General features: G+C 32.4%; 2 protein-coding genes across 3 annotated transcripts; both read right to left on the reverse strand.

Moving 5' to 3' along the window:
• Window positions 1-7,895: 7,895 nt before the first annotated feature.
• On the reverse strand, window positions 7,896-17,007 carry LOC139891858 (nuclear pore complex protein NUP58-like). Of its 2 annotated transcripts, XR_011773876.1 has the most exons (7): window positions 16,718-17,007; window positions 16,487-16,601; window positions 14,787-15,221; window positions 13,782-14,343; window positions 11,316-11,356; window positions 10,939-11,064; window positions 7,896-8,282 (listed from the first exon to the last, which is right to left on the reverse strand). XR_011773876.1 is itself a non-coding variant. In XM_071874877.1 (6 exons), the coding sequence occupies exons 1-6, from the start codon at window positions 17,005-17,007 to the stop codon at window positions 11,029-11,031; spliced, it is 1,479 nt and encodes a 492-aa protein (XP_071730978.1). In that variant the 3' UTR covers window positions 10,565-11,028. The 2 variants fall into 2 exon arrangements, 1 of the variants encoding a protein (XP_071730978.1); XM_071874877.1 differs by lacking the exon at window positions 7,896-8,282 and having other exon boundaries at window positions 10,565-11,064.
• Window positions 17,008-19,009: 2,002 nt separating this feature from the next.
• Window positions 19,010-19,414, reverse strand: LOC139888789 (uncharacterized). Its single transcript, XM_071871776.1, has one exon. The coding sequence runs from the start codon at window positions 19,412-19,414 to the stop codon at window positions 19,010-19,012; it is 405 nt and encodes a 134-aa protein (XP_071727877.1).
• Between the last annotated feature and the right edge of the window lie 1,659 nt (window positions 19,415-21,073).

The following is a 21,073-nucleotide window of genomic DNA, read 5'->3' on the forward strand; positions in this document are numbered from 1 at the left end:
AAGCTTTCTAATCCATTCCAAGTAATCATCTAAGATAAAGAAATCTTTGTTATTTATAGTAGGTTATCTTTCTTATTCAAGGTAATATTCATATTCAAACTTTGATTCAATTTCTATAACTATAAACTATCTTAATTCGAGTAAAAATCTTACTTGAACTTGTTTTTGTGTCATGATCCTACTTCAAGAACTTTCAAGCCATCCAAGATCCTTTGAAGCTAGATCATTTCTTGTCACTTCCAGTAGGTTTACCTACTAAACTTGAGGTAGTAATGATGTTCATAACATCATTCGATTCATATATATAAAACTATCTTATTCGAAGGTTTAAACTCGTAATCACTAGAACATAGTTTAGTTAATTTTAAACTTGTTCGCAAACAAAAGTTAATCCTTCTAACTTGACTTTTAAAATCAACTAAACACATGCTCTATATCTATATGATATGCTAACTTAATGATTTAAAACCTGGAAACACAAAAAACACCGTAAAACCGGATATACGCCGTCGTAGTAACACCGCGGGCTGTTTTGGGTTTGATAATTAAAAACTATGATAAACTTTGATTTAAAAGTTGTTCTTCTGGGAAAATGATTTTTCTTATAAACATGAAACTATATCCAAAAATCACGGTTAAACTCAAAGTGGAAGTTTGTTTTTCAAAATGGTCATCAAGACGTCGTTCTTTCGACTGAAATGACTACCTCTTACAAAAACGACTTGTAACTTATATTTCTGACTATAAACCTATATTTTTTCTGTTTAGATTCATAAAATAGAGTTCAATATGAAACCATAGCAATTTGATTCACTCAAAACGGATTTAAAACGAAGAAGTTATGGGTAAAACAAGGTTGGATATTTTTTATTGTTGTAGCTACGGGAAATATTGTAACAATTCTATACAAATCATATCCTAGCTAACTTATATTGTATTATTCATGTATTCTAATATATATTATGTAATCTTGGGATACCATAGACACGTATACAATGTTTTGACATATCATATCGACCCATCTATATAATATATTTTGGAACAACCATAGACACTCTATATGCAGTAATGTTGGAGTTAGCTATACAGGATTGAGGTTGATTTCAAAATAATATATATAATTTGAGTTGTGATCTAGCCTGAGGCTTGTATACACTGGGTCGTGGATTGATCCAAGATAATTTATATTTATTTATTTCTGTACATCTAACTGTGGACAACTAGCTGTAGGTTACTAACGAGGATTGCTGACTTAACAAACTCAAATCATTAAAACGTAATAAAAAATGTTGTAAATATATTTTGATCATACTTTGATATATATGTACATATTTGTATAGGTTCGTGAATCGACCAGTGGCCAAGTCTTACTTCCCGACGAAGTAAAAATCTGTGAAAGTGAGTTATAGTCCCACTTTTAAAATCTAATATTTTGGGATGAGAATACATGCAACTTTTTAAATGTTTTACGAAATAGACACAAGTAAATGAAACTACATTATATGGGTGAATGATCGAAGCCGAATATGCCCCTTTTTAGCTTGGTAGCCTAAGAATTTGGGAACAGACCCCCAAATTGACGCGAATCCTAAATATAGATCTATCGGGCCCAACAAGCCCCATTCTGGAATTTGGAATGCTTTAGTACTTCGAAATTATCATGTCCGATGGGTGTCCCGGAATGATGGGGATATTCTATATGCATCTTGTTAATGTCGGTTACCAGGTGTTCACCATATGAATGATTTTTATCTCTATGTATGGGATGTATATTGAAATATGAAATCTTGTGGTCTATTATTATGATTTCATAATATATAGGTTAAACCTATAACTCACCAACATTTTTGTTGACGTTTTAAGCATGTTTATTCTCAGGTGATTATTAAGAGCTTCCGCTGTTGCATACTAAAATAAGGACAAGATTTGGAGTCCATGCTTGTATGATATTATGTAAAAACTATATTCAAGAAACTTATTTTTGATGTAATATATTCTTATTGTAAACCATTATGTAATGGTCGTGTGTAAACGGTATATTTTAGATTATCATTATTTGATAATCTACGTAATGCTTTTAAACCTTTATAGATATTATAAAGGTTATGGTTGTTTTAAAAATGAATGCAGTCTTTGAAAAACGTCTCATATAGAGGTCAAAACCTCGCGACGAAATCAATTAATATGGAACGTTTATAATCAATATGAACGGGACATTTCAGTTGCTTTATATAAAAAAAATTGATTTTGCAATTGATAGCGTTTTAGACAAAAATTTCTAAATAAAATAAGTTCTAAATCGTTGTTAGAAACTATATGAATCATCAATTGAACCTATAACATCAAAACACTTACGAATTTCGTGATGAACAAGATTGTTGACTTTTTTATTCAAAACATTGACTCAGAAATTCAAAATCAAGAGAAGGAATTAGAGGTTAAAAACTTGCAGATAGGTCGACTTGATGCTTCCTAACACTTTTGTATTTTTGAATTTGATGATTGAATCGAAATTGGCTAATGATCAAAACAAGTTGTGAACAGAGATATCGGCTATGTCTTAGACTTTTATATAATTCATCAGATAATAACTGAGTAATTATAATTGAATATGATAGTGGAAAATCTCATGATTTTATCAATAATATGAACTGGTCAATTGTCACATATTGGTAGTAGGGTTAGACATATGATCACGGACCAGCAGGACAAACAGAAGAAGAAACAAATAACAGATGGGGATGTATATACGCGTTTTTATTTAAGTTTACATATTATATATATATTAAAAACTAAAAATAATAATAATACTATTAATAATAATACTAATTAATAACTAAAATACTAACAATAATAATAATAATAATAATAATAATAATAATAATAATAATAATAATAATATTAATAACAATAAGACTACTACTAATATTAAGAATAATGATAATAATAATGTTAAATAAAAATGGTTATGAAACATATCATTAGGATAATAATAATAATAATAATTATAATACTAATACTAATTATAATACTAGTAATAATAATAATATTCTAGTAATCAATAAATGATACATGTACTAATCATATTAGCTAATAATATCTAAAATACAATTAAATAATAGTTTTAAATCATTCTTATAGTAGTATTTATATTTTAAGTATTTATTTTGATAATCTTTACATTAACTTTATTAAAAAGATTTTAATATGTAATATTTATTATTATTACTACTATTGATATTAATGAAATTAGTAATAATAATATTTATCCTAACAGTTATATTTTTAATTCACAGTTACATTTAATTTATTTATATTATAATTTATCACTTATGTAATGTCTAATAGTTATATACCTATATTTAATATTTACATGTTTTAATATATTACATTATATATAAAATCATCAATTAAATAGTATCATATATATATATATATATATATATATATATATATATATATATATATATATATATATATATATATATATATATATATATATATATATTTATATATTAATTTGCAACCAATAGTTCGTGAATCGTCGGTAATAGTCGAAAGACGAGTGTATTCATCTAAACAATTCCAAAAATTTTGAGACTTAACATAACAGACTTTGCTTATCGTGTCGAAATCATAATAAGAGTAGGTTTAAATTTGATCGGAAATTTTCGGGTCATCACAAAAGTTGTTCGAGCTATTCACGGTTCGAAAGGAGGCTTGGATGGTCCATTAATACGGTGTCTTGGTGTTTAACCAACATGGTTAAATCTTATGATGTGGCTCAATCTAAAAGGTGGATTCTAAATAGTCCTATTAGATCCAAGGTTGGTAATGGTTATAATATTCAATTTTAGAATGATATATGGGTCGGTAACCTCTTTGATCTCGATTTAATAGACTATTTCACCATAATGTTGATCCAAAATGTTGTGCGGTGGATAGATGGGAAAATAATGTTTGGAAATGGTTGTGGAAACATGATCCAATAGGTGGTCGTAACGAGTTTACTTGGCCGAGTTACACGATCTTCTGAATCAAGTCAGTTTTTCGAACACGGAGGATTCAAAATTCTAGGCACTCTATCTAAATGGTATGTTCACGGTATCGAATACTAGGAGTATGATTGATATTGTTTTGCTACTTCGATACATAAAGGATAAGATGATGTAAGTAATTGATTGAACCATATATAAAAGTAATTGTAGTTGTTGTGTTTTGTTTTGTTTTTAACTAAATACGGAGTAAAGGCGTTTTATATAAGTGGAGAGATGTCGTTTTAAAGTTTTTAAAAACGACAGAAATTCAGGTGGCTATTAGTATATAATGGTAATTATTTGCTACAAGTTTTAATAAAAGATTTTTCTAATGTTAGCATTTAAAGAATTTCAAGCTTTATAGGTGAAATTTAAAAATGTCAAAAAAAAAAAAAAAATGCATGTCTTAAATTCTTTGTTTAGAAGAATCCTTTAATAAAATATTGTGGTTGTAAAAATAATATTCCCTTACAAAAATGTAGATAATCGATTGAACCTTATATTTCCTTGGTCAGAATTTGTGATTTACAAAGAGAATAATATTTGGTGAAGTTTAAACTGTAGAAGGGGGGCCCACAATTGTCTCTCGTCACGCGGCAAGTAGGTTTCCTTGGCCCCATTTTCTTTCAAGTGGGATAGCCGCTTTGCGGTACAATTTCTTTACGTTTTTCTTATGTATTTATCTAATAACTAAACCCTAAACCCTAAACTCTAAACCCTAAACTCTAAACCGTGTTAAAAACTCAATTTAAATTCTAAATCTAAACCCTAAATCTAAACCCTAAACCCTAAATTTCTAAACCCTAATATCTAAACCCTATAAACCCTAATATCTAAACCCTAATATCTAAACCCCAATAGCTAAAACCTCAAAATACGCTCGAAAAACACGATAATTGTTATATATTACTTCTTCGAGCGTTTTCCCGCCAAAATAAAAACATTTATCACAAAGTGTCTCTACTAAATGTTCATATTTTCATCTCATCTATAATGTTCGTGAACAAAGTTTTATCAAAAAACGAAAAAAAAAAGTTTTTGCTTCCCCCGCTTCCCCCCGAATGGTTACTTCCCTCTTGATCCTACCACTATATATATATATATATATATATATATATATATATATATATATATATGCTAAAAGAGGTGGGAACTTGTGTCGTTCACACCAATTTTTTTGTCGTTCCAACCATCCCATTCACACTGTAATTTTTCACTTACCCCCTTAACTATCTTGGTCTATTAAATTCTGCAGGAGTTAAAAGCGTAACTTCAATTATTAATTTAAATCAAAAAATAAATCTCACCATAAACTTCAACGAGCCCTATTTTCCAACTCATGTGGGAACTTGTGTCGTTCGCACCAATTTTTTTGTCGTTCCAACCATCCCATTCACACTGTAATTTTTCACTTACCCCCTTAACTATCTTGGTCTATTAAATTCTGCAGGGGTTAAAAGCGTAACTTCAATTATTAATTTAAATCAAAAAATAAATCTCACCATAAACTTCAACGGGCCCTATTTTCCTACTCATCACCAATTAATTTTCACCGCTACTACCGTTAAACTTAAAATAATTTTACGAACAAAATGAGACTAACTAAGTTCAAAACGGATACCTTTTTAAAAACGCTAAATACACTGACATCTAAACGTGTAACACCCTAGGCAAATCCCACATCACCCACAGACATGAGTGATCATGGGATTATAAGGTAATACTCACGCTTAAATGACACAACGTGTTTTGGGACCACAGGCAGAGCAGATGTGTGAGTACGCTGTAGTTAAGCGTGCTCGGGCGAGAGCACTACCAGGATGGGCAACCTCCTGGGAAAGTGCTTCTCGTGTGTGGTCGCCAAGAAAAAGCCGTGCGCCTGCGGGCAAAGCGGACAATATTGTGGTCATGTTAAGCTGGGGTGTTACAGAATGGTATCAGAGCCACTCATGTGCCGTTGGGGGTGGTGGGGCAAACATCATCGAGGACGATGAGTCCCTGAGGGGGGTGAATGTAACACCCTAGGCAAATCCCACATCACCCACAGACATGAATGATCATTGGATTATAAGGTAATACTCACGCTTAAATGACACAACGCGTTTTGGGACCACAGACAGAGCAGATGTGTGAGTACGCTGCAGTTAAGCGTGCTCGGGCGAGAGCACTACCAGGATGGGTAACCTCCTGGGAAAGTGCTTCTCGTGTGTGGTCGCCAAGAAAAAGTCGTGCGCATGCGGGCAAAGCGGACAACATTGTGGTCATGTTAAGCTGGGGTGTTACAAAATGGGTCTTAACACATGTGTCGTTTCTCTCTCTGTACATACACAACGCTACGTTAAATACGAACATGCAAGCCGAAAGTTCCCGCCGCATCGCACGAGCTGCTCCGGACTAGTAGTTAAACAAAATAATTTTAGAAATCAAAGAGATTAGATATATATAAATTATTTTTTACTACAAAATAAATAATCACCTTTTAATAAGAAATACAGTTTAAATAAATAAATAACAATCCCAAGGTATTCAAGTGATTTGAGCCCCTAACATCCTTATAAGAAGTCTTAGGTTCGACATACTAAAAGAGGTGGGAACTTGTGTCGTTCGCACCAATTTTTTTGTCTTTCCAACCATCCCATTCACACTGTAATTTTTCACTTACCCCTTTAACTATCTTGGTCTATTAAATTCTGCAGGGGTTAAAAGCGTAACTTCAATCTCAATTTAAATTAAAAAACAAATCTCACCATAAACTTCAACGGGCCCTATTTTCCTACTCATCACGAATTAATTTTCACCGTTACCACCGTTAAACTTAAAATAATTTTACGAACAAAATGAGACTAACTACGTCCGAAACGGATACCTTTTTAAAAACGCTAACCACACCGACATCTAAACGGGTCTTAACACATGTGCCATTTCTCTCTATTTATATACACAACGCTACGTTAAATACAAATATGCAAGCCGAAAGCTCCAGCCGCATCGCACGGGCTGCTCCGGACTAGTTAAACAAAATAATTTTAGAGATCAAAGAGATTAGATATATATAAATTATTTTTTACTACAAAATAAATAATCACCTTTTAATAAGAAATACAGTTTAAATAAATAAATAACAATCCCAAGGTATTCAAGTGATTTGAGCCCCTAACATCCTTATAAGAAGTCTTAGGTTCGACACACATAAAGTATGAGATCGGATTATCTACACAAATTTAGTACAAATAAAAATAATTTGGATTACGACTCATCTAAACTAATAAAGTACTCCCTCCGTGACTCCGTCCCATCTTGATAATCCAGTATTTCTTTTTTGGATGTCCCAAATTAATAGTACACTTTAATAAATAGATAAACATAATAAGTTAGATTTCTTTTATGCCCTTAATTTTTATATATAAAACAAAAAGATATGTAAAAAATAAAGGGTAAGATTGTATAATAAAGAAAAAATACATAAGATTTTTTAAACTATGTATTTTTTATCGGACTATTAATATGAGACGGATGAATTACTAATTACACGTAACTACCAATAAGTAAGATTTAATGACATGAAAACTAATGTATATTTTATGATAAGAGTACAAAAAAAATTATTAAGAATAATAAATAGTAAAAGCTGGTCTAAGAAATTTGTGTTTGATAATACTCCCAAATGCGATAACTTGACAAATATTCATCAAAGAATATCCTCGTACGTTTGCAACAACATTGTATATGACAAAACCAGTAAAGAATATGACAAAATCATAATCAATCTTCTAAAAAGCCTTTACAAATATTGTTGAAACACTTAAATTATGACTTTATCTGTTTATCTGGATATTAACTACTACTTGCCAAATACGCTTGCTTCCAAATTGTATATATATAAAACATTAGGAAAAATTATGACTATATTTTTGAATGCATATATTATATATGAATGATGAAACCCAAATCTACGCCCCTAATTATGCCACAATGCCTGTGCTTTCATCATTAACTTGTCTACCACCATTCGTGCACATTATTATCACCCCATTCTAAATAACAACCACCACCTCTCAGGCTCTCACCCGATCTTCGGCTTCTTTCGCCGATGACCAACACGTAACCAGACAATGTGTCGACTTCCCGGAACCCTAGCTAGTTCAAAATAATGTTCAACTTGTGGCTGGACCCATCAAACAAGAAATGTAGAGTTTGATCTGACTAAAGTTAACATGGACAAGATCCTTGGTCCACATGACTCACCTATATCATACATCATATATCATTCAGATATGAAGATAAATAATAAATAATATTAATAAAAATTATATAATGTATAGCCTATAGGCAAAGTTGGCATGTCATGTGGACAGGTATTCATTGGATGAGAGCAACTTAACATTTAACAAGGGAATATTTTTGAATGATAGATTGCCAGAAGAGTTATATTCGACACTTTAACTCAGACGGACACAGTATTTATGTCGGTATAAACAATCCAACTCGCCAAATCCCATGAATTACATGTTGTACTCGACACATGTACATAGTAAATTCATGAATTACATAACCATATCTAAATTATATGTGATTGCACCTTAATTCATAGGGCCAGCACAAATTCTAGCCAAGTTATGTTCTCGACAAATTTTGATTCGTTCTAGATTTTATGGTTTCTGACCCGCGGGTACAATCCTTTCATTTCGTTCCACAAACATGGCAGATGACCATATGACCATGGTCCAACTAATGTGACAGATATACAGTTAGTATGATCTTTACATCCATTGATTAAAGTTAGTGGGAATACACTTTGGGAGGTTTGACTTGGTCAACCGACTCAGAAAACACAAAATGCCTTAAAGTTGTTGTGAACACAGAGAAGGTTGGCTAACCAACTGTTGCACCAACATGACCATAATTGCAGAAATAATCAAGATTCCAAACACACATGAGCTCAAAGTACCTTATACCAGACACAATAATTTAAAATTAAATTAAAATTAAAATTAAAATTAAAATTAAAATTAAAATTAAAATTAAAATTAAAATTAAAATTAAATTAAATTAAATTAAAATTAAAATTAAAATTAAATTAAATTAAATTAAAATTAAAATTAAATTAAAATTAAAATTAAAATTAAAATTAAAATTAAAATTAAAATTAAAATTAAAATTAAATTAAAATTAAAATTAAATTAAAATTAAAATTAAAATTAAAATTAAATTAAAATTAAATTAAATTAAAATTAAAATTAAAATTAAAATTAAAATTAAAATTAAATTAAAATTAAAATTAAAATTAAATTAAAATTAAAATTAAAATTAAGTCTAAAGTTGGCAGGCATATACATATATTACTACTGTTTACTTGTTACTACATCCGTAAAATATGTCATAATAATTAATAAAGTAGAATATATGTCATGTGTATATATCATGTAGACATAACATGATCAGATACTAAAGCATGAGCATGAGCATGATGATGATGATGATGATCATGATTATCATGTAGATGATAAGAACTGCAGATTCTAAACTTGTAAGACTAATATTTTGACATCACTGGACAAAACTTAGTGGTGCTCAGCTATTACATTCCTCATGTAAAGAAGCTAGGACCCATCAATAGAATTGATAATACAACATGAACAGTCCTATGAAGGCCATATTGTCCCATTCGATATTATATTATATTACACCCGGTCTTAATTATGTCATTAAGTTTCCTTATACCGGAATAAACGAAAAGCATCATGGATTATGATTTCCCACATCATAGCGTTTTATAGGTCCGTTATTACAACAACAATCCCACGAGTGAGGAAAGGAATTGGTGAGACGTAAATAATCGTTCCCCTACCTTAAACCCTTAAAAGTCCCGTGAATGTACAACTTATCACTAGATTGGTTTACAAACAAGGTTGAAAAAAACGCTACGGAGGAAGTACTCGGTCAGGATATTTTAGAAAATTATTAGAAACTCGGGGAGTCACGGAGTAATCAATTATTGACCAACTTTGACTTCGACTAATTTTTCGACTAATCCCATTGACTGAGATTTGACTGAGTTAAACCGACGAGTTCTACACAGTGGTTATGAATAGAAACCAGAAATAAAATGTAAAGGGGTTTAAAGATTTAGACATATAAAAGTATAAAACCCACTTGAAGTCGCAATCTATATATGGAGTTTTCAAAACCTATCAATTTGAGTATCTTGTGAATCTTTGTCGTTTTCAACTTACGCCAATCAATAAGCATATGTCAATTTCAAATGTACACTATTTTCTTATCTCCATCATGAACACACCTTTAGATGGGATTATCCACTAACAATATAAAACTAAATCAATAAAGTATACACATATAATCAACTACCTACATGTGTGTCTTGGGACATATAATATTCTATTTTGTAATTACCAGCAATAAGTTCTTATGACTTTTCACAAGTCATTTGCCTTCTATATCTATATTATATTTATAGCCACTTAAGTAATATAATAAAAAATGTAGTACCATTACCCTAAAAAATGTAGTAGGACCTAATGACCTACCTAATCTATTGACAAACGACAAGTGAAGTTTCATATATCATATACTACTAATAAATTATGATTAAGATTAAGGTGGGAGTAGTTATGGAAATCATAATACAATGCCCTCTTTTGAAGGGTCATAACATGCCCCTAGAGAACAGTATTCAGATCAAATCGAGTAACAGTCGACTTTCAGAAACTTATACAATTTCAAGAATCTTAAAATCCAACATAATGATCGCATATAGGTGGTGTATATGGTCAATGATGTTAGCACGTTTTGTAGAAATAACATTGCAATAATACAATTCTTACACCCATTTTCACATACCTATAATTTAAAACAATGAACAGTTTCAAGGATTAAACGTAACCTTTAAGCCCAACCAATATTGTTGTATGCTTAGGGGCGCCAAATAGAGCTTGAATTTAATATAATAGATGGGAAGCCAATGCTGAAATTCTTATCTTCGACCCGAGCGACTTTTAGCTCTTGATTTCTGTGATTAAAATAAACTTTATATTTAGCAAAAAAAATAATGGTAATGTTATCTCTCCTTAAAAATATATATGAAGCTATACATATGCGTCGATAAAAACGTAAGGAACTAGAACTACGTATTGTTTGTATATTATGAATGTAAATAATAATAATAATTAATGATTAATAACGCATTACATAATACCCCTCTATTATTTAATATATTGTATGTATAATACATAATTATCATCAAGGAAAACTTTCACTTACGGATAAAGTATTGAAACTTGTCCCTGATCCAGTTGCAGCCCCTATATTCAGTTGAAACAAAAGCTTAATGAATGAGTGAATAAATAGTAGTGGAAATCAACAATCTGAAATGCACAAACACTTGCATACAAAATAATGAATTTACTTTATGGATATTTGTATGTTGTGCTTGTTGCTTAACAATCCTACATTATAAAAATCCAAAAAGACAAACCAAACAGACAGAGAAACCGTTGAACCATACTGTTTTTTCACGTTTAATTGAATCATCATTCTTTTTTATTATTGTCTATTTGGTTAACCAAACCGATAATTTGACGGTTTTTTGGTTTCGGTTACCGTTAATGATTATAAAGATGGACAGTTAACCGGAAAAACGAGAAATCAGAATTCTGTTACTTTTAATACTTAACCTCGTGATATTAAGATATAAGTAACACATAATATTTAGCATATAAGAAATACATAATTTTTAGCATAAAAGAACACATAATTTTTAGCATATAATTTTTCAAAAGAATTAAACCATATTCTATACCAATTTTTAACGAGTTAAACGATATAATTATAATAATACTAATACAACTAGGTTTCCAAGTTAAATACAGATACTCAAGTTACAACTAAAACTCAACATTGGTCAACATCCGACTTATCCCGGACTTGACCGACTCGTACCCAACTCGCGACTTTTACAACCTTGGTTTATATATAAACCATGCCATTGTCTTTGTAATACAACAATAGATCTATACGTTAGTATTATATTACAAAAGCTTCATAATCGCAAAACCTAGAAAACATTGTATGTTTGGTTTGGGGGTTTTAGCACATGGGAATTGTAAACGGATGGAGGTGTATGATGGTGTTTGGTTTAGCGAAGTGGGTTTTGAGCATTTTTTTTTCTTGATTCGTAAAACCAGTTTACTCCACTATGCCCATAGTGAGTTGTTTACATACACCAAACGCACCCTTAGAGCATAGAGAGTGGGGAGGTCAATCTCCCATGTCTCACCCACGTTCATCGCCTTGAATGGGTGACACAGAAGTTTTGATTGTGATTTTTCTTTTTTTATTTATTTATTTTTATTTTAATGATTATATATGAGGGTATGTTGATGGGCTTTTGCGGGTATGTCGATGGGCTTTTATGGGTCTTTTGATTTGGGCTGAATCATTTTATATATTAGGCTAATTCAATTTGAAATTTGGGTTATTTTGTTTAGATATTATTGATAGAATAGGAAAAAACATTTGTATTTATTTTTTGTTATAAAGTTTATGAATAGTTAAAACTTATTTAGTTGTTATAATTTATTTAATTAGTTTAATCAATGAAAAAAATATGAAAATATAAATTTACATAGAGTTTATTGGTTAACTGAATAACCCAAAAAAAAAAAACCAAAAACTTCAGTCAACAGATTACCAGTTCACACTTCACAGAATCTTTTGGTTTCAGTTCAAGAAAATGATAACTGAAAATTCGGTTAACCCTCAATGAAGACCCCTATTTTCTTATTGCAAATTAGCAATTATATTAAAGTTTATTGTAGAAAAAGCAAATATTACTATAGCTAAAAAATTGGGTACTACTAGGTACTCTGGTAGCATTTTCGTATTATAAAGATCGTATAGATTTAGTGTTATATTACAAAGACAATGACAAGGTTATTGAGTCGGACGGGACCTTGGAGGGACGAGTCGGGCGTTGACCAATGTTGACTTTTAGCCACACACACGCACACAAGCGTGCAACAGGCGGGGGCGCCCGCACACGAGCACACGTACGCACGCACACACAGGGGAAGTAACTATGTGGGGGGAGGTAAATTTTGTTTTTTTAGAAAAAAAAAAGTACACAAACATTAAGATTAGGTGAAAATATGAACATTTGAAAAGACACTTTGTGATAAATGTTATTATTTTTTTCTCAGAAAATACCCGAAGAAAATAACATTCATCGACAAATGTTAGAGCGTTTTTTTCCTGATGTGAAGTTTTTTTTCCAAAATTTAGCCCGATTTAGAGTTTAGGGTTTAGGCACGACACACACACACACACACACACACACACATATATTACACATAGATGTTTCAATCACATATATCATTTCTAACCGTATACTCTAGTGTACGTGGCCCATCATTGATTACTCCCTGAACCCTTCCCTGACCACCCCAAGATTCGAAAAGATTCGAAACTGAGACCTCTTGCAAGGGTGTCAGGGAGATACCTTGGGTTGGTTAAGCACATATATATGACACAAAATCTAATTTAAAAATATATATATATAAATTTTTTCCCTAACTTTGACTTTGACTGATCTGACCCAACTTTTTAGCGTTGAATGACTTTGCGTTTTTCGGCGAATTACCCAAGGCTAGTCCCCAAACCAACGCGTCGGCCGACTCTGCCGACTTTTACAACAATGTATAAAACTAGTTAGACGCGAGAAGTCATTACCTGTACCAAATGGTGTTGAAAATGTTGAAGTTCCAGCTGTAGGGTTTGTAGCAAACGTTGTTGTTGAAAAGGCCGATGCTCCCGTAGAAGGGTTTGTCGCAAATGGCATCGAAAACGTTGAAGCTGCAGCAGGTGTTGAATTAAATAACGAAGGCGTTGTACTAGAAGACACCCCAAAAATAGATGTCTGAGGAGAAGCACCAGATGACGCAAATAACGAGAACGATGGTGCTGAGGCAGCGGGAGTTGAAAATAATGAAGATGATGATGCAGCAGGAAATGGAGAACTAAATAGTCCAGACGCAGTAGTTGCGGTTGAAGCAGAAGCAGCAGGTGGAGTAGCTGATGTGGCAGGTGCTGCTGAGCTGGCAACAACTTGAGTTGACGATTGTGAATTAGATGGTAAATGTAAAGTTGGATGAATTCTGCGAGCAGCAGCTGCTTGTTTGGCGATTTCTCGTCGATCAGCTTCGATAAATGGATCGTTTCCGTCACCTCGTTCACGTTGGTCTGCAAGGTATGCTGTTTTCATGGACTCCATATACTGATGAATGCTCTCCACCTGCAAACCATGTCACATGAGTATCCCGATTACTCCCTGATTACTACTATTTAGTAACCGGCCGATCCAATTTTTCCAAAATTCGAGTAATTATTTGGTCACCATCAGTCGATGGGTCAAAATCGGATTTAGTAGGTCAAAGTCGGATATAGTCGGTTGGTCAACATTTTGATATAAATTCAAATTAGTATTTTAGAGCTGCTGAACAAATAAAGATTATGTTTATGTTTCCAAACAATTATGTTAACGTTTATATTTATGTTGATGGATTTCCTGTATATTTACAGATATAATATTAAAATTTATAATTTTAAATGTATATAAAAAGTACAATCAGATTATATCCCAATTACTCCCCGAGTTGCTAGATACGCCCTCAAAAGTTCCGACCGATTACTCCTCGAGTAGCAGAATGTGAACTATTAAGCTCTTAAAATTCTGACCTTAGCAGCGACATAAACAAAAAAGTCATGAACATTTGTCATGACTTTAGGAAGAGACTGCAACAACGAAGAGTTGGAATTCGAAGCATTCTTATTTGATTCTAGAAGAAGTAACTGTTCCAACTCCTCAATCCATTGGCGGCATTCAGCAAGATACTTTTCAAATCGAGCAACTGTTTGTTGCAAAAATGGAGACGGTTTTTGTGGCATGCCACTGTAGAAATCATAAACTGGCACCATGTCCGAAGTTGTTGTAGGTTGAGTAGTTGCAGTTGTTACAGCTGAAGTTTTAGTAGCATAATTAAACTTGGACCGAAGTATCATGAAAGAACGAACTGCAATTTCGGTGTTTCTTAGCATATCCTTCACGTTACTAGCAAGGTTTTGAAGCAGAACCTTTTGTCTATCCATTGCAGTACTGATTCCCCCAAGTTCCTGTTAAAATGTAGACCGTAAGAATTTTAGTTAAGGTAAATGGATAGCGGTCATAAAAGAATGCACCGTTAATAACATACAGCATAAACTCAATGCGGGCATTGATCAACAGTACATCTAAGATTATGATTATATTAAGAACAAGTAATCAAAAGCATACACATCCAAGGCTTAAACCAATTCAACTCAAAGTGCCCAATAAACTCGCTACTCGGGGAGAACTCGATCGGGACTTTAGAGGGAGTAATCAGCAACTCGGGAATTAATAGGATTGGACTTTATATACATTCAAATAAAAAAGTTAAAAAAGTATATGTGGAAATATAGAAGGAAACTATAAACATAAACTTTAACATAATTGTCTATTTGTTCATAAAATCACATTCTAGTTTAAATTCATATTAAACTGTTGACCAATTTGATTTTGAATTATTAAATCCGACTTTGACCAACAAATCCAATTTGTCCTGACGTTGACTGGTTAATTTAACAGATTTTGGAAACTTGGATTAGCCTATTCTTATAAAGGAGTAATCAAGGATTAATTGGGAGTAATCGGGGATTTTTACAACATTGCATAATGGATAAGCAGTATGTCAATACCCCTCACCAGGACAACAGGAGTTTATTTTAGACAGCAAAATAACATTTTAGGCCGAGACAAAACGGGGTCATATATCTGGAGCAGGCTTTTTAGGCATGCCAATATCATCTTATACATTAATCAGCATGAATGCCAATATCAAACTTGTATTCTTAAGGCTTCTATCATTTTGCTTGTCACAAATCTGACTAAACATTGGGTCATTAGGTTTATGGGAGTAACTAAATATAACTACAATCACAATATATAATGTAGGTAAGGTCCTGCTATCAAGTAAAAATATGCCCATTAACATACGGATGTGTCTGCAAAAGAATATAAACAACTTACACTTCATAGAACACTGATTCATCTGGCACATTACACAACATGTCAATATAACAACGATGCTATGGACATTATAGAGTAAAGATTTCAATCAGCCTAACTTCGCAACGTCAACAAGCATATTCTTGTGTTTCTAGACTACTTATCATGCAAGCAATTATATTATTTATTTGATCTTTGATTGATACCTTCAATTTGGTTTCGGTAGATATACAAAATATATTATTCCATTCTAGCAAATTAGTCGTAGTTTATGTCAACACTATAAGTTAGGCATATTTTTTTATATATACCAGCAAAAAAGTAGAAATAAAATAGAGAAAAAAAAAGATACCTGAATAATATGACTTGCATCAAGCTCAAATCCTTCATTGGAGACAGATGAATCATAAAATCTCCCACATTGATCTAACCGTTGACTTTCATCTCTATACTCCAGTATTCTCTCCCTGTTCCCATTAATATTTATGTAAATTTATATTTAATATTAATATTAATATTAATATAATTGATATAATATAATATATAATATATAATATAACAATAATAATAATTAAAATCATACTCAATTAGAAGTAGAAACTTCTGAGAATCAGGATGCAGGTCTGCCCATTTAGTGCCGTAGCTGGCAGGAGTTTTATCATTAGTAAAGAGAAAAAGTTGATTTTGTTGTTGTTGCTGTTGTTGTAATTGCTGCTGCTGCTGTTGTTGCAGTAATTGTTGTTGTTGCTGCTGCTGTGGTTGAAAAAAGGAACTGACGCCACTTGGTTGAAACGGCGATTGCTGCTGTTGTTGTTGTTGTGGTTGAAATATTGACGGTTGTTGTTGTTGTTGTGGCGTGAATGAGAACGCCATTGTTAGTAAGAAATTGTGTTGATGTAACTGATTAATTGTTCAATTTGGAGGGAATTGGGAGTGTTAGAAAGTGAAATTTTGAAAAACCCCTTTTTAAAACCCTAGATTAGATTAGGAGGACGATGAGAGGGAAAGATTGGGGAGGAGAGAAGAAATTTGGGCTGGATCTTTTATGGGCTTTACTTCATTGTTTGAGTGGGCTGAAGGACATGGGAAAGTTTGAATATTGAATCGTAGTTTTTCATTTGTATTGTTAAATTGTTGATTGATTAATTTCATTGTTTTAATTGAAAAAAAAAAAAATCTAAGTTAAAAAGAATACTCGGTTGAATTGTTTAATTTGAATACTAAAACCTTTGAAGACGTAATTGTTATGGTGGTTAAGGTTTGTATTGATGATGTTGTTGCGGCGACGGTGTGAGTTGGTTGTGATGCGGTTAAGAAGAAGAATTCATCAACGTCTGGGTCAGCCAGGAAATTTGTGTTCTTTTTAGATCGGGATAATCTATTAGTTGCGGATCAATTACGTGTGGACGGTTCCTCAAGTTAACATTTGTCATTCAATTTCGTTTATTTGGGTGATTGTTTTTTCGTTGGCACTTTGTTTTGATGTTCTTGATTTTGAATTAGCCGTGTTGTTTCTTTGTTCTATTAGATCTTTGGTTTGCTAGGTGCTTTTATAACATCCTTGTCCAACATCAGATGGAGAAAGAAAGAATTAGCTCCTTAAACCACTCCCAATCATCCTTTCTTAAAAAAATTTCAGCGTCACATCAGCTTTCTCTCTCCAACTTCCTCCCATAACATACCATTGTCAACTATGACATACTTCCTTAAATTTTATTTATTTATTATTATTAATATTATTATTATTTCCAGTTTTCAATATTATTATACATTTAATGACTGACTATCTTTTTCAAAAAAGAACTTCATTGATACTTAGTATAATAATTTCACAAAGTAGTAAAATATTATTAAGTATTTCATATTAAACTATTAAACGAAGTATTATTATTGGGGGATGATTCTCACACACTGTTTTTTGATCCTCACACACCAATTTACTTGAACTCCTCCCTAATAATAGGGTAAAAGGGTGTGTGAGGATTAGAAAACAGTGTGTGAGAATCATCCCCCATTATTATTAGGTACCTACTGAGTAAATATATATATTATATTAAATAATTCAAATTTTATCATGGAGAATTTATTTTTCACCTAAACATACAGAGTATTAATTATATATTATTTTTGGTCCTATTTTTTCACTTACCATCTTCTTCTCCATTCTTCTTTCACCATTTATATACTTTTAAAAGCTTTTGTAAACAAAACTAAAGATATATATATATATATATATATATATATATATATATATATATATATATATATATATATATATATATATATATATATATATATATATATATATATATATATATATATATTACAATAATCAAAGAGGACCCACCATTTATCACTTTCTTCGTCCTCAAAAATGCTTTGGGAGGAAATCAACGAGGGCGACAGACAAGAGGGCGGAAGAGGGCGGCCGGAATGCCATCGGCGCCCTCGGATGGAGGCACGGAAGACGTGGTTGAGGGCGTGTGGTTAGGAGTAGTCTTATAAGCTTAATATAGTAGCTAATTAATATCTTCCACTACTATTCTGAATCGGTCTCATCTTAAATCAATCTATTGTAACTCCGAATCGGTCTCATCTTCCTCATTCACTTCCAATTGCAAATCCTTAAAAGCTTCACGTCTGATTTCCTCCTTAAGTGGATCGACCGCGCTACAAGTTTCTTATCATGATAAATTTTTTTTTTTGAGAAGCCAAAGAAATATTATTGCTATAAGGAAATGCACAACAGATAAGCATCCAGGCTTATACCTATACTATGAACAATTACATACATAATACAGAAGCCACGAAAAAAGGACTAACAATTTACAAAGAAAAATGTTTATATACGTCCCGACCCGAAATGCCTGTCAACTTAAACCACGTCCATTCTTTGTGGGCATGACCCGATATAGAAACGTGGATTGATGAGCCACTCATGCCACTCGATATGTTTACCCTTCGGGCGTATTGTAATCCACTCATAGGACTTAACTTGAATGTCACTGAGTAAGTTCGCCCCGCTTGACACTTTATTCCGAAAAAACTTTTGGTTTCTATTATTCCAAATAACGTACCCACAAACCCATTCTATCGCTTGCCACAATTTCTTACCCTCTAAAGATTGCACGCCACTTCCATCCCCATTGAACACTTCGTCTATGCTAAAGTTTGAAAAGCTTCCACATCCCCACCATTTATAAAGCCTAACCCAAACATCTAGTGTATGTTTACAAAAAACCATCAAGTGTTCAACCATCTCAATGTCGTCGTCACGCATAGGGCATCTAACCGTATCGAGGTCGATGCCCCGTTTATCAAGTCCCGCTGTGATGACCCGAAAATTTTTGACTTATTTAAACCAATTCTCTATACGATTTATTATTTTAACACGTTAAACAAAGTCTGTTAGATTGAGTCTCAAAATTTTAGAACTGTTTCATATATACAATTACCTTTGACTACTCTCGACGATTCATGAACAATTATATGTATGTATATATATATGTACAAGTAAAAACGACTTTCCTACAGTAAAACCCTATTTGCTACAGTAAAAATTACTTTGCTACAGTAAAACACTATTTGCTACAGTAAAACACTATTTGCTACAGTGAAACCGTATTTTGCTACAGTAAACACTATTGATGTCGACGAACTAGCAAACAAAAACGGAAAAGACGGCCATGCGATCGCATGGGCTACAGTAAACACTATTTGATGTCGACAAACTAGCAAACAAAAGGGTTCAGGCGGCCATGCGATCGCATGGCAAAAGCACTGAAAACCCATGCGATCGCATGGGGACCAAAATCAGGAAACATACCTATAAAAGGCCAGTTTACTCAACGTAATATTTACATTTTTTTCTTTAATCAATATTTATATTTATATTATAATTATAATTTTAAATTTAAGTTTAATAATAATAAGGTATATACAAGGGTGTTTTTAATTCGGGTTTCAAACCGCTTTAAGCTAAGGAAGTATTGGGTATTGTTCGGGGTATTGTTCTTGAATCCATGGCCAACCATACAGTCGTCTACCATCATTACGTCTACGCAATTTGCCTACAATATTGAGTCTCAATATTGAACAGTGAGTTTATAGTCTCCCTTTTTAAATACTTTAAATATTTTTGGGCTGAGAATACATGCAATTTATTTTAAACGCGATAAGACACAAGTACATACTAAATTCTACACTGAGTTAAACCGAAAATCCCTTAGCTTTGGTAACTAGTAGCTGCCAGTACATAAGATATGGACTGGTGGGCGCGAATAATTGTATATGGATCCATAGGGCTTGACATCCCCTTCCGAGCTAGAGCACTAGCCTTTTAACGGACGTATGTTATTTAAGTTTAAGACACGTTGGTTTGCGTGTATTAAAACGAATGGGGTAATTATCACTATAGCGTTAAGTTTAGTTACCAGGGTGCTCTGTTACGTAGAATCTATTGATAAACTATTGATGAAATCTTGTGGTCTATCTTTATATATGTTTATGACTCGAGCAATTAAACCTATAACTCACCAACATTCGTGTTGACTTTTTAGCATGTTTTATTCTCAGGTCCTTAGAATGCTTCCGCTGTGATGTGCTTGTTGCCTGCATGGAGTCTCTCATGCTTTGTACAAAGTTTATTGCATTCAAAATAAAACTGCGTTGTGTAATAAATAATTGGACTGTGATGTCAACCTGTAAATTAAAGACTTATGTATTTCGGGGTTTTGCTTATACCTAAGCACTCGCCCACATGTTTATAACTTTCTATGTTTAGAAAGTCACTTATTTTAATGAATGCAATATTTTATCAAAACGTATCATATAGAGGTCAAAACCTCACTGTGGAATCAATGATTAACGTGCCGCGTCAATAGCGATTTTGACGGGTCGTTACAGTTGGTATTCGAGCTTGAGGTCATAGGGAACCAGA

The sequence above is a fragment of the Rutidosis leptorrhynchoides genome, chromosome 2, assembly GCF_046630445.1.
Source record: "Rutidosis leptorrhynchoides isolate AG116_Rl617_1_P2 chromosome 2, CSIRO_AGI_Rlap_v1, whole genome shotgun sequence".
Lineage (NCBI taxonomy): Eukaryota > Viridiplantae > Streptophyta > Magnoliopsida > Asterales > Asteraceae > Rutidosis > Rutidosis leptorrhynchoides.

What these genes read in the sequence shown, in the direction of transcription:
- LOC139888789 (XM_071871776.1), bottom strand. Translation starts at nt 19,414, where the DNA reads ATGCGTGACGACGACATTGAGATGGTTGAACACTTGATGGTTTTTTGT.
- LOC139891858 (XM_071874877.1), bottom strand. Translation starts at nt 17,007, where the DNA reads ATGGCGTTCTCATTCACGCCACAACAACAACAACAACCGTCAATATTT. An exon ending in AAGTTTCTACTTCTAATTGA is followed by an intron (nt 16,602 to 16,717) that starts GTATGATTTTAA and finishes TAATGGGAACAG; the next exon opens with GGAGAGAATACTGGAGTATA. An exon ending in TTCAACACCATTTGGTACAG is followed by an intron (nt 11,357 to 13,781) that starts GTAATGACTTCT and finishes AACTGAATATAG; the next exon opens with GGGCTGCAACTGGATCAGGG.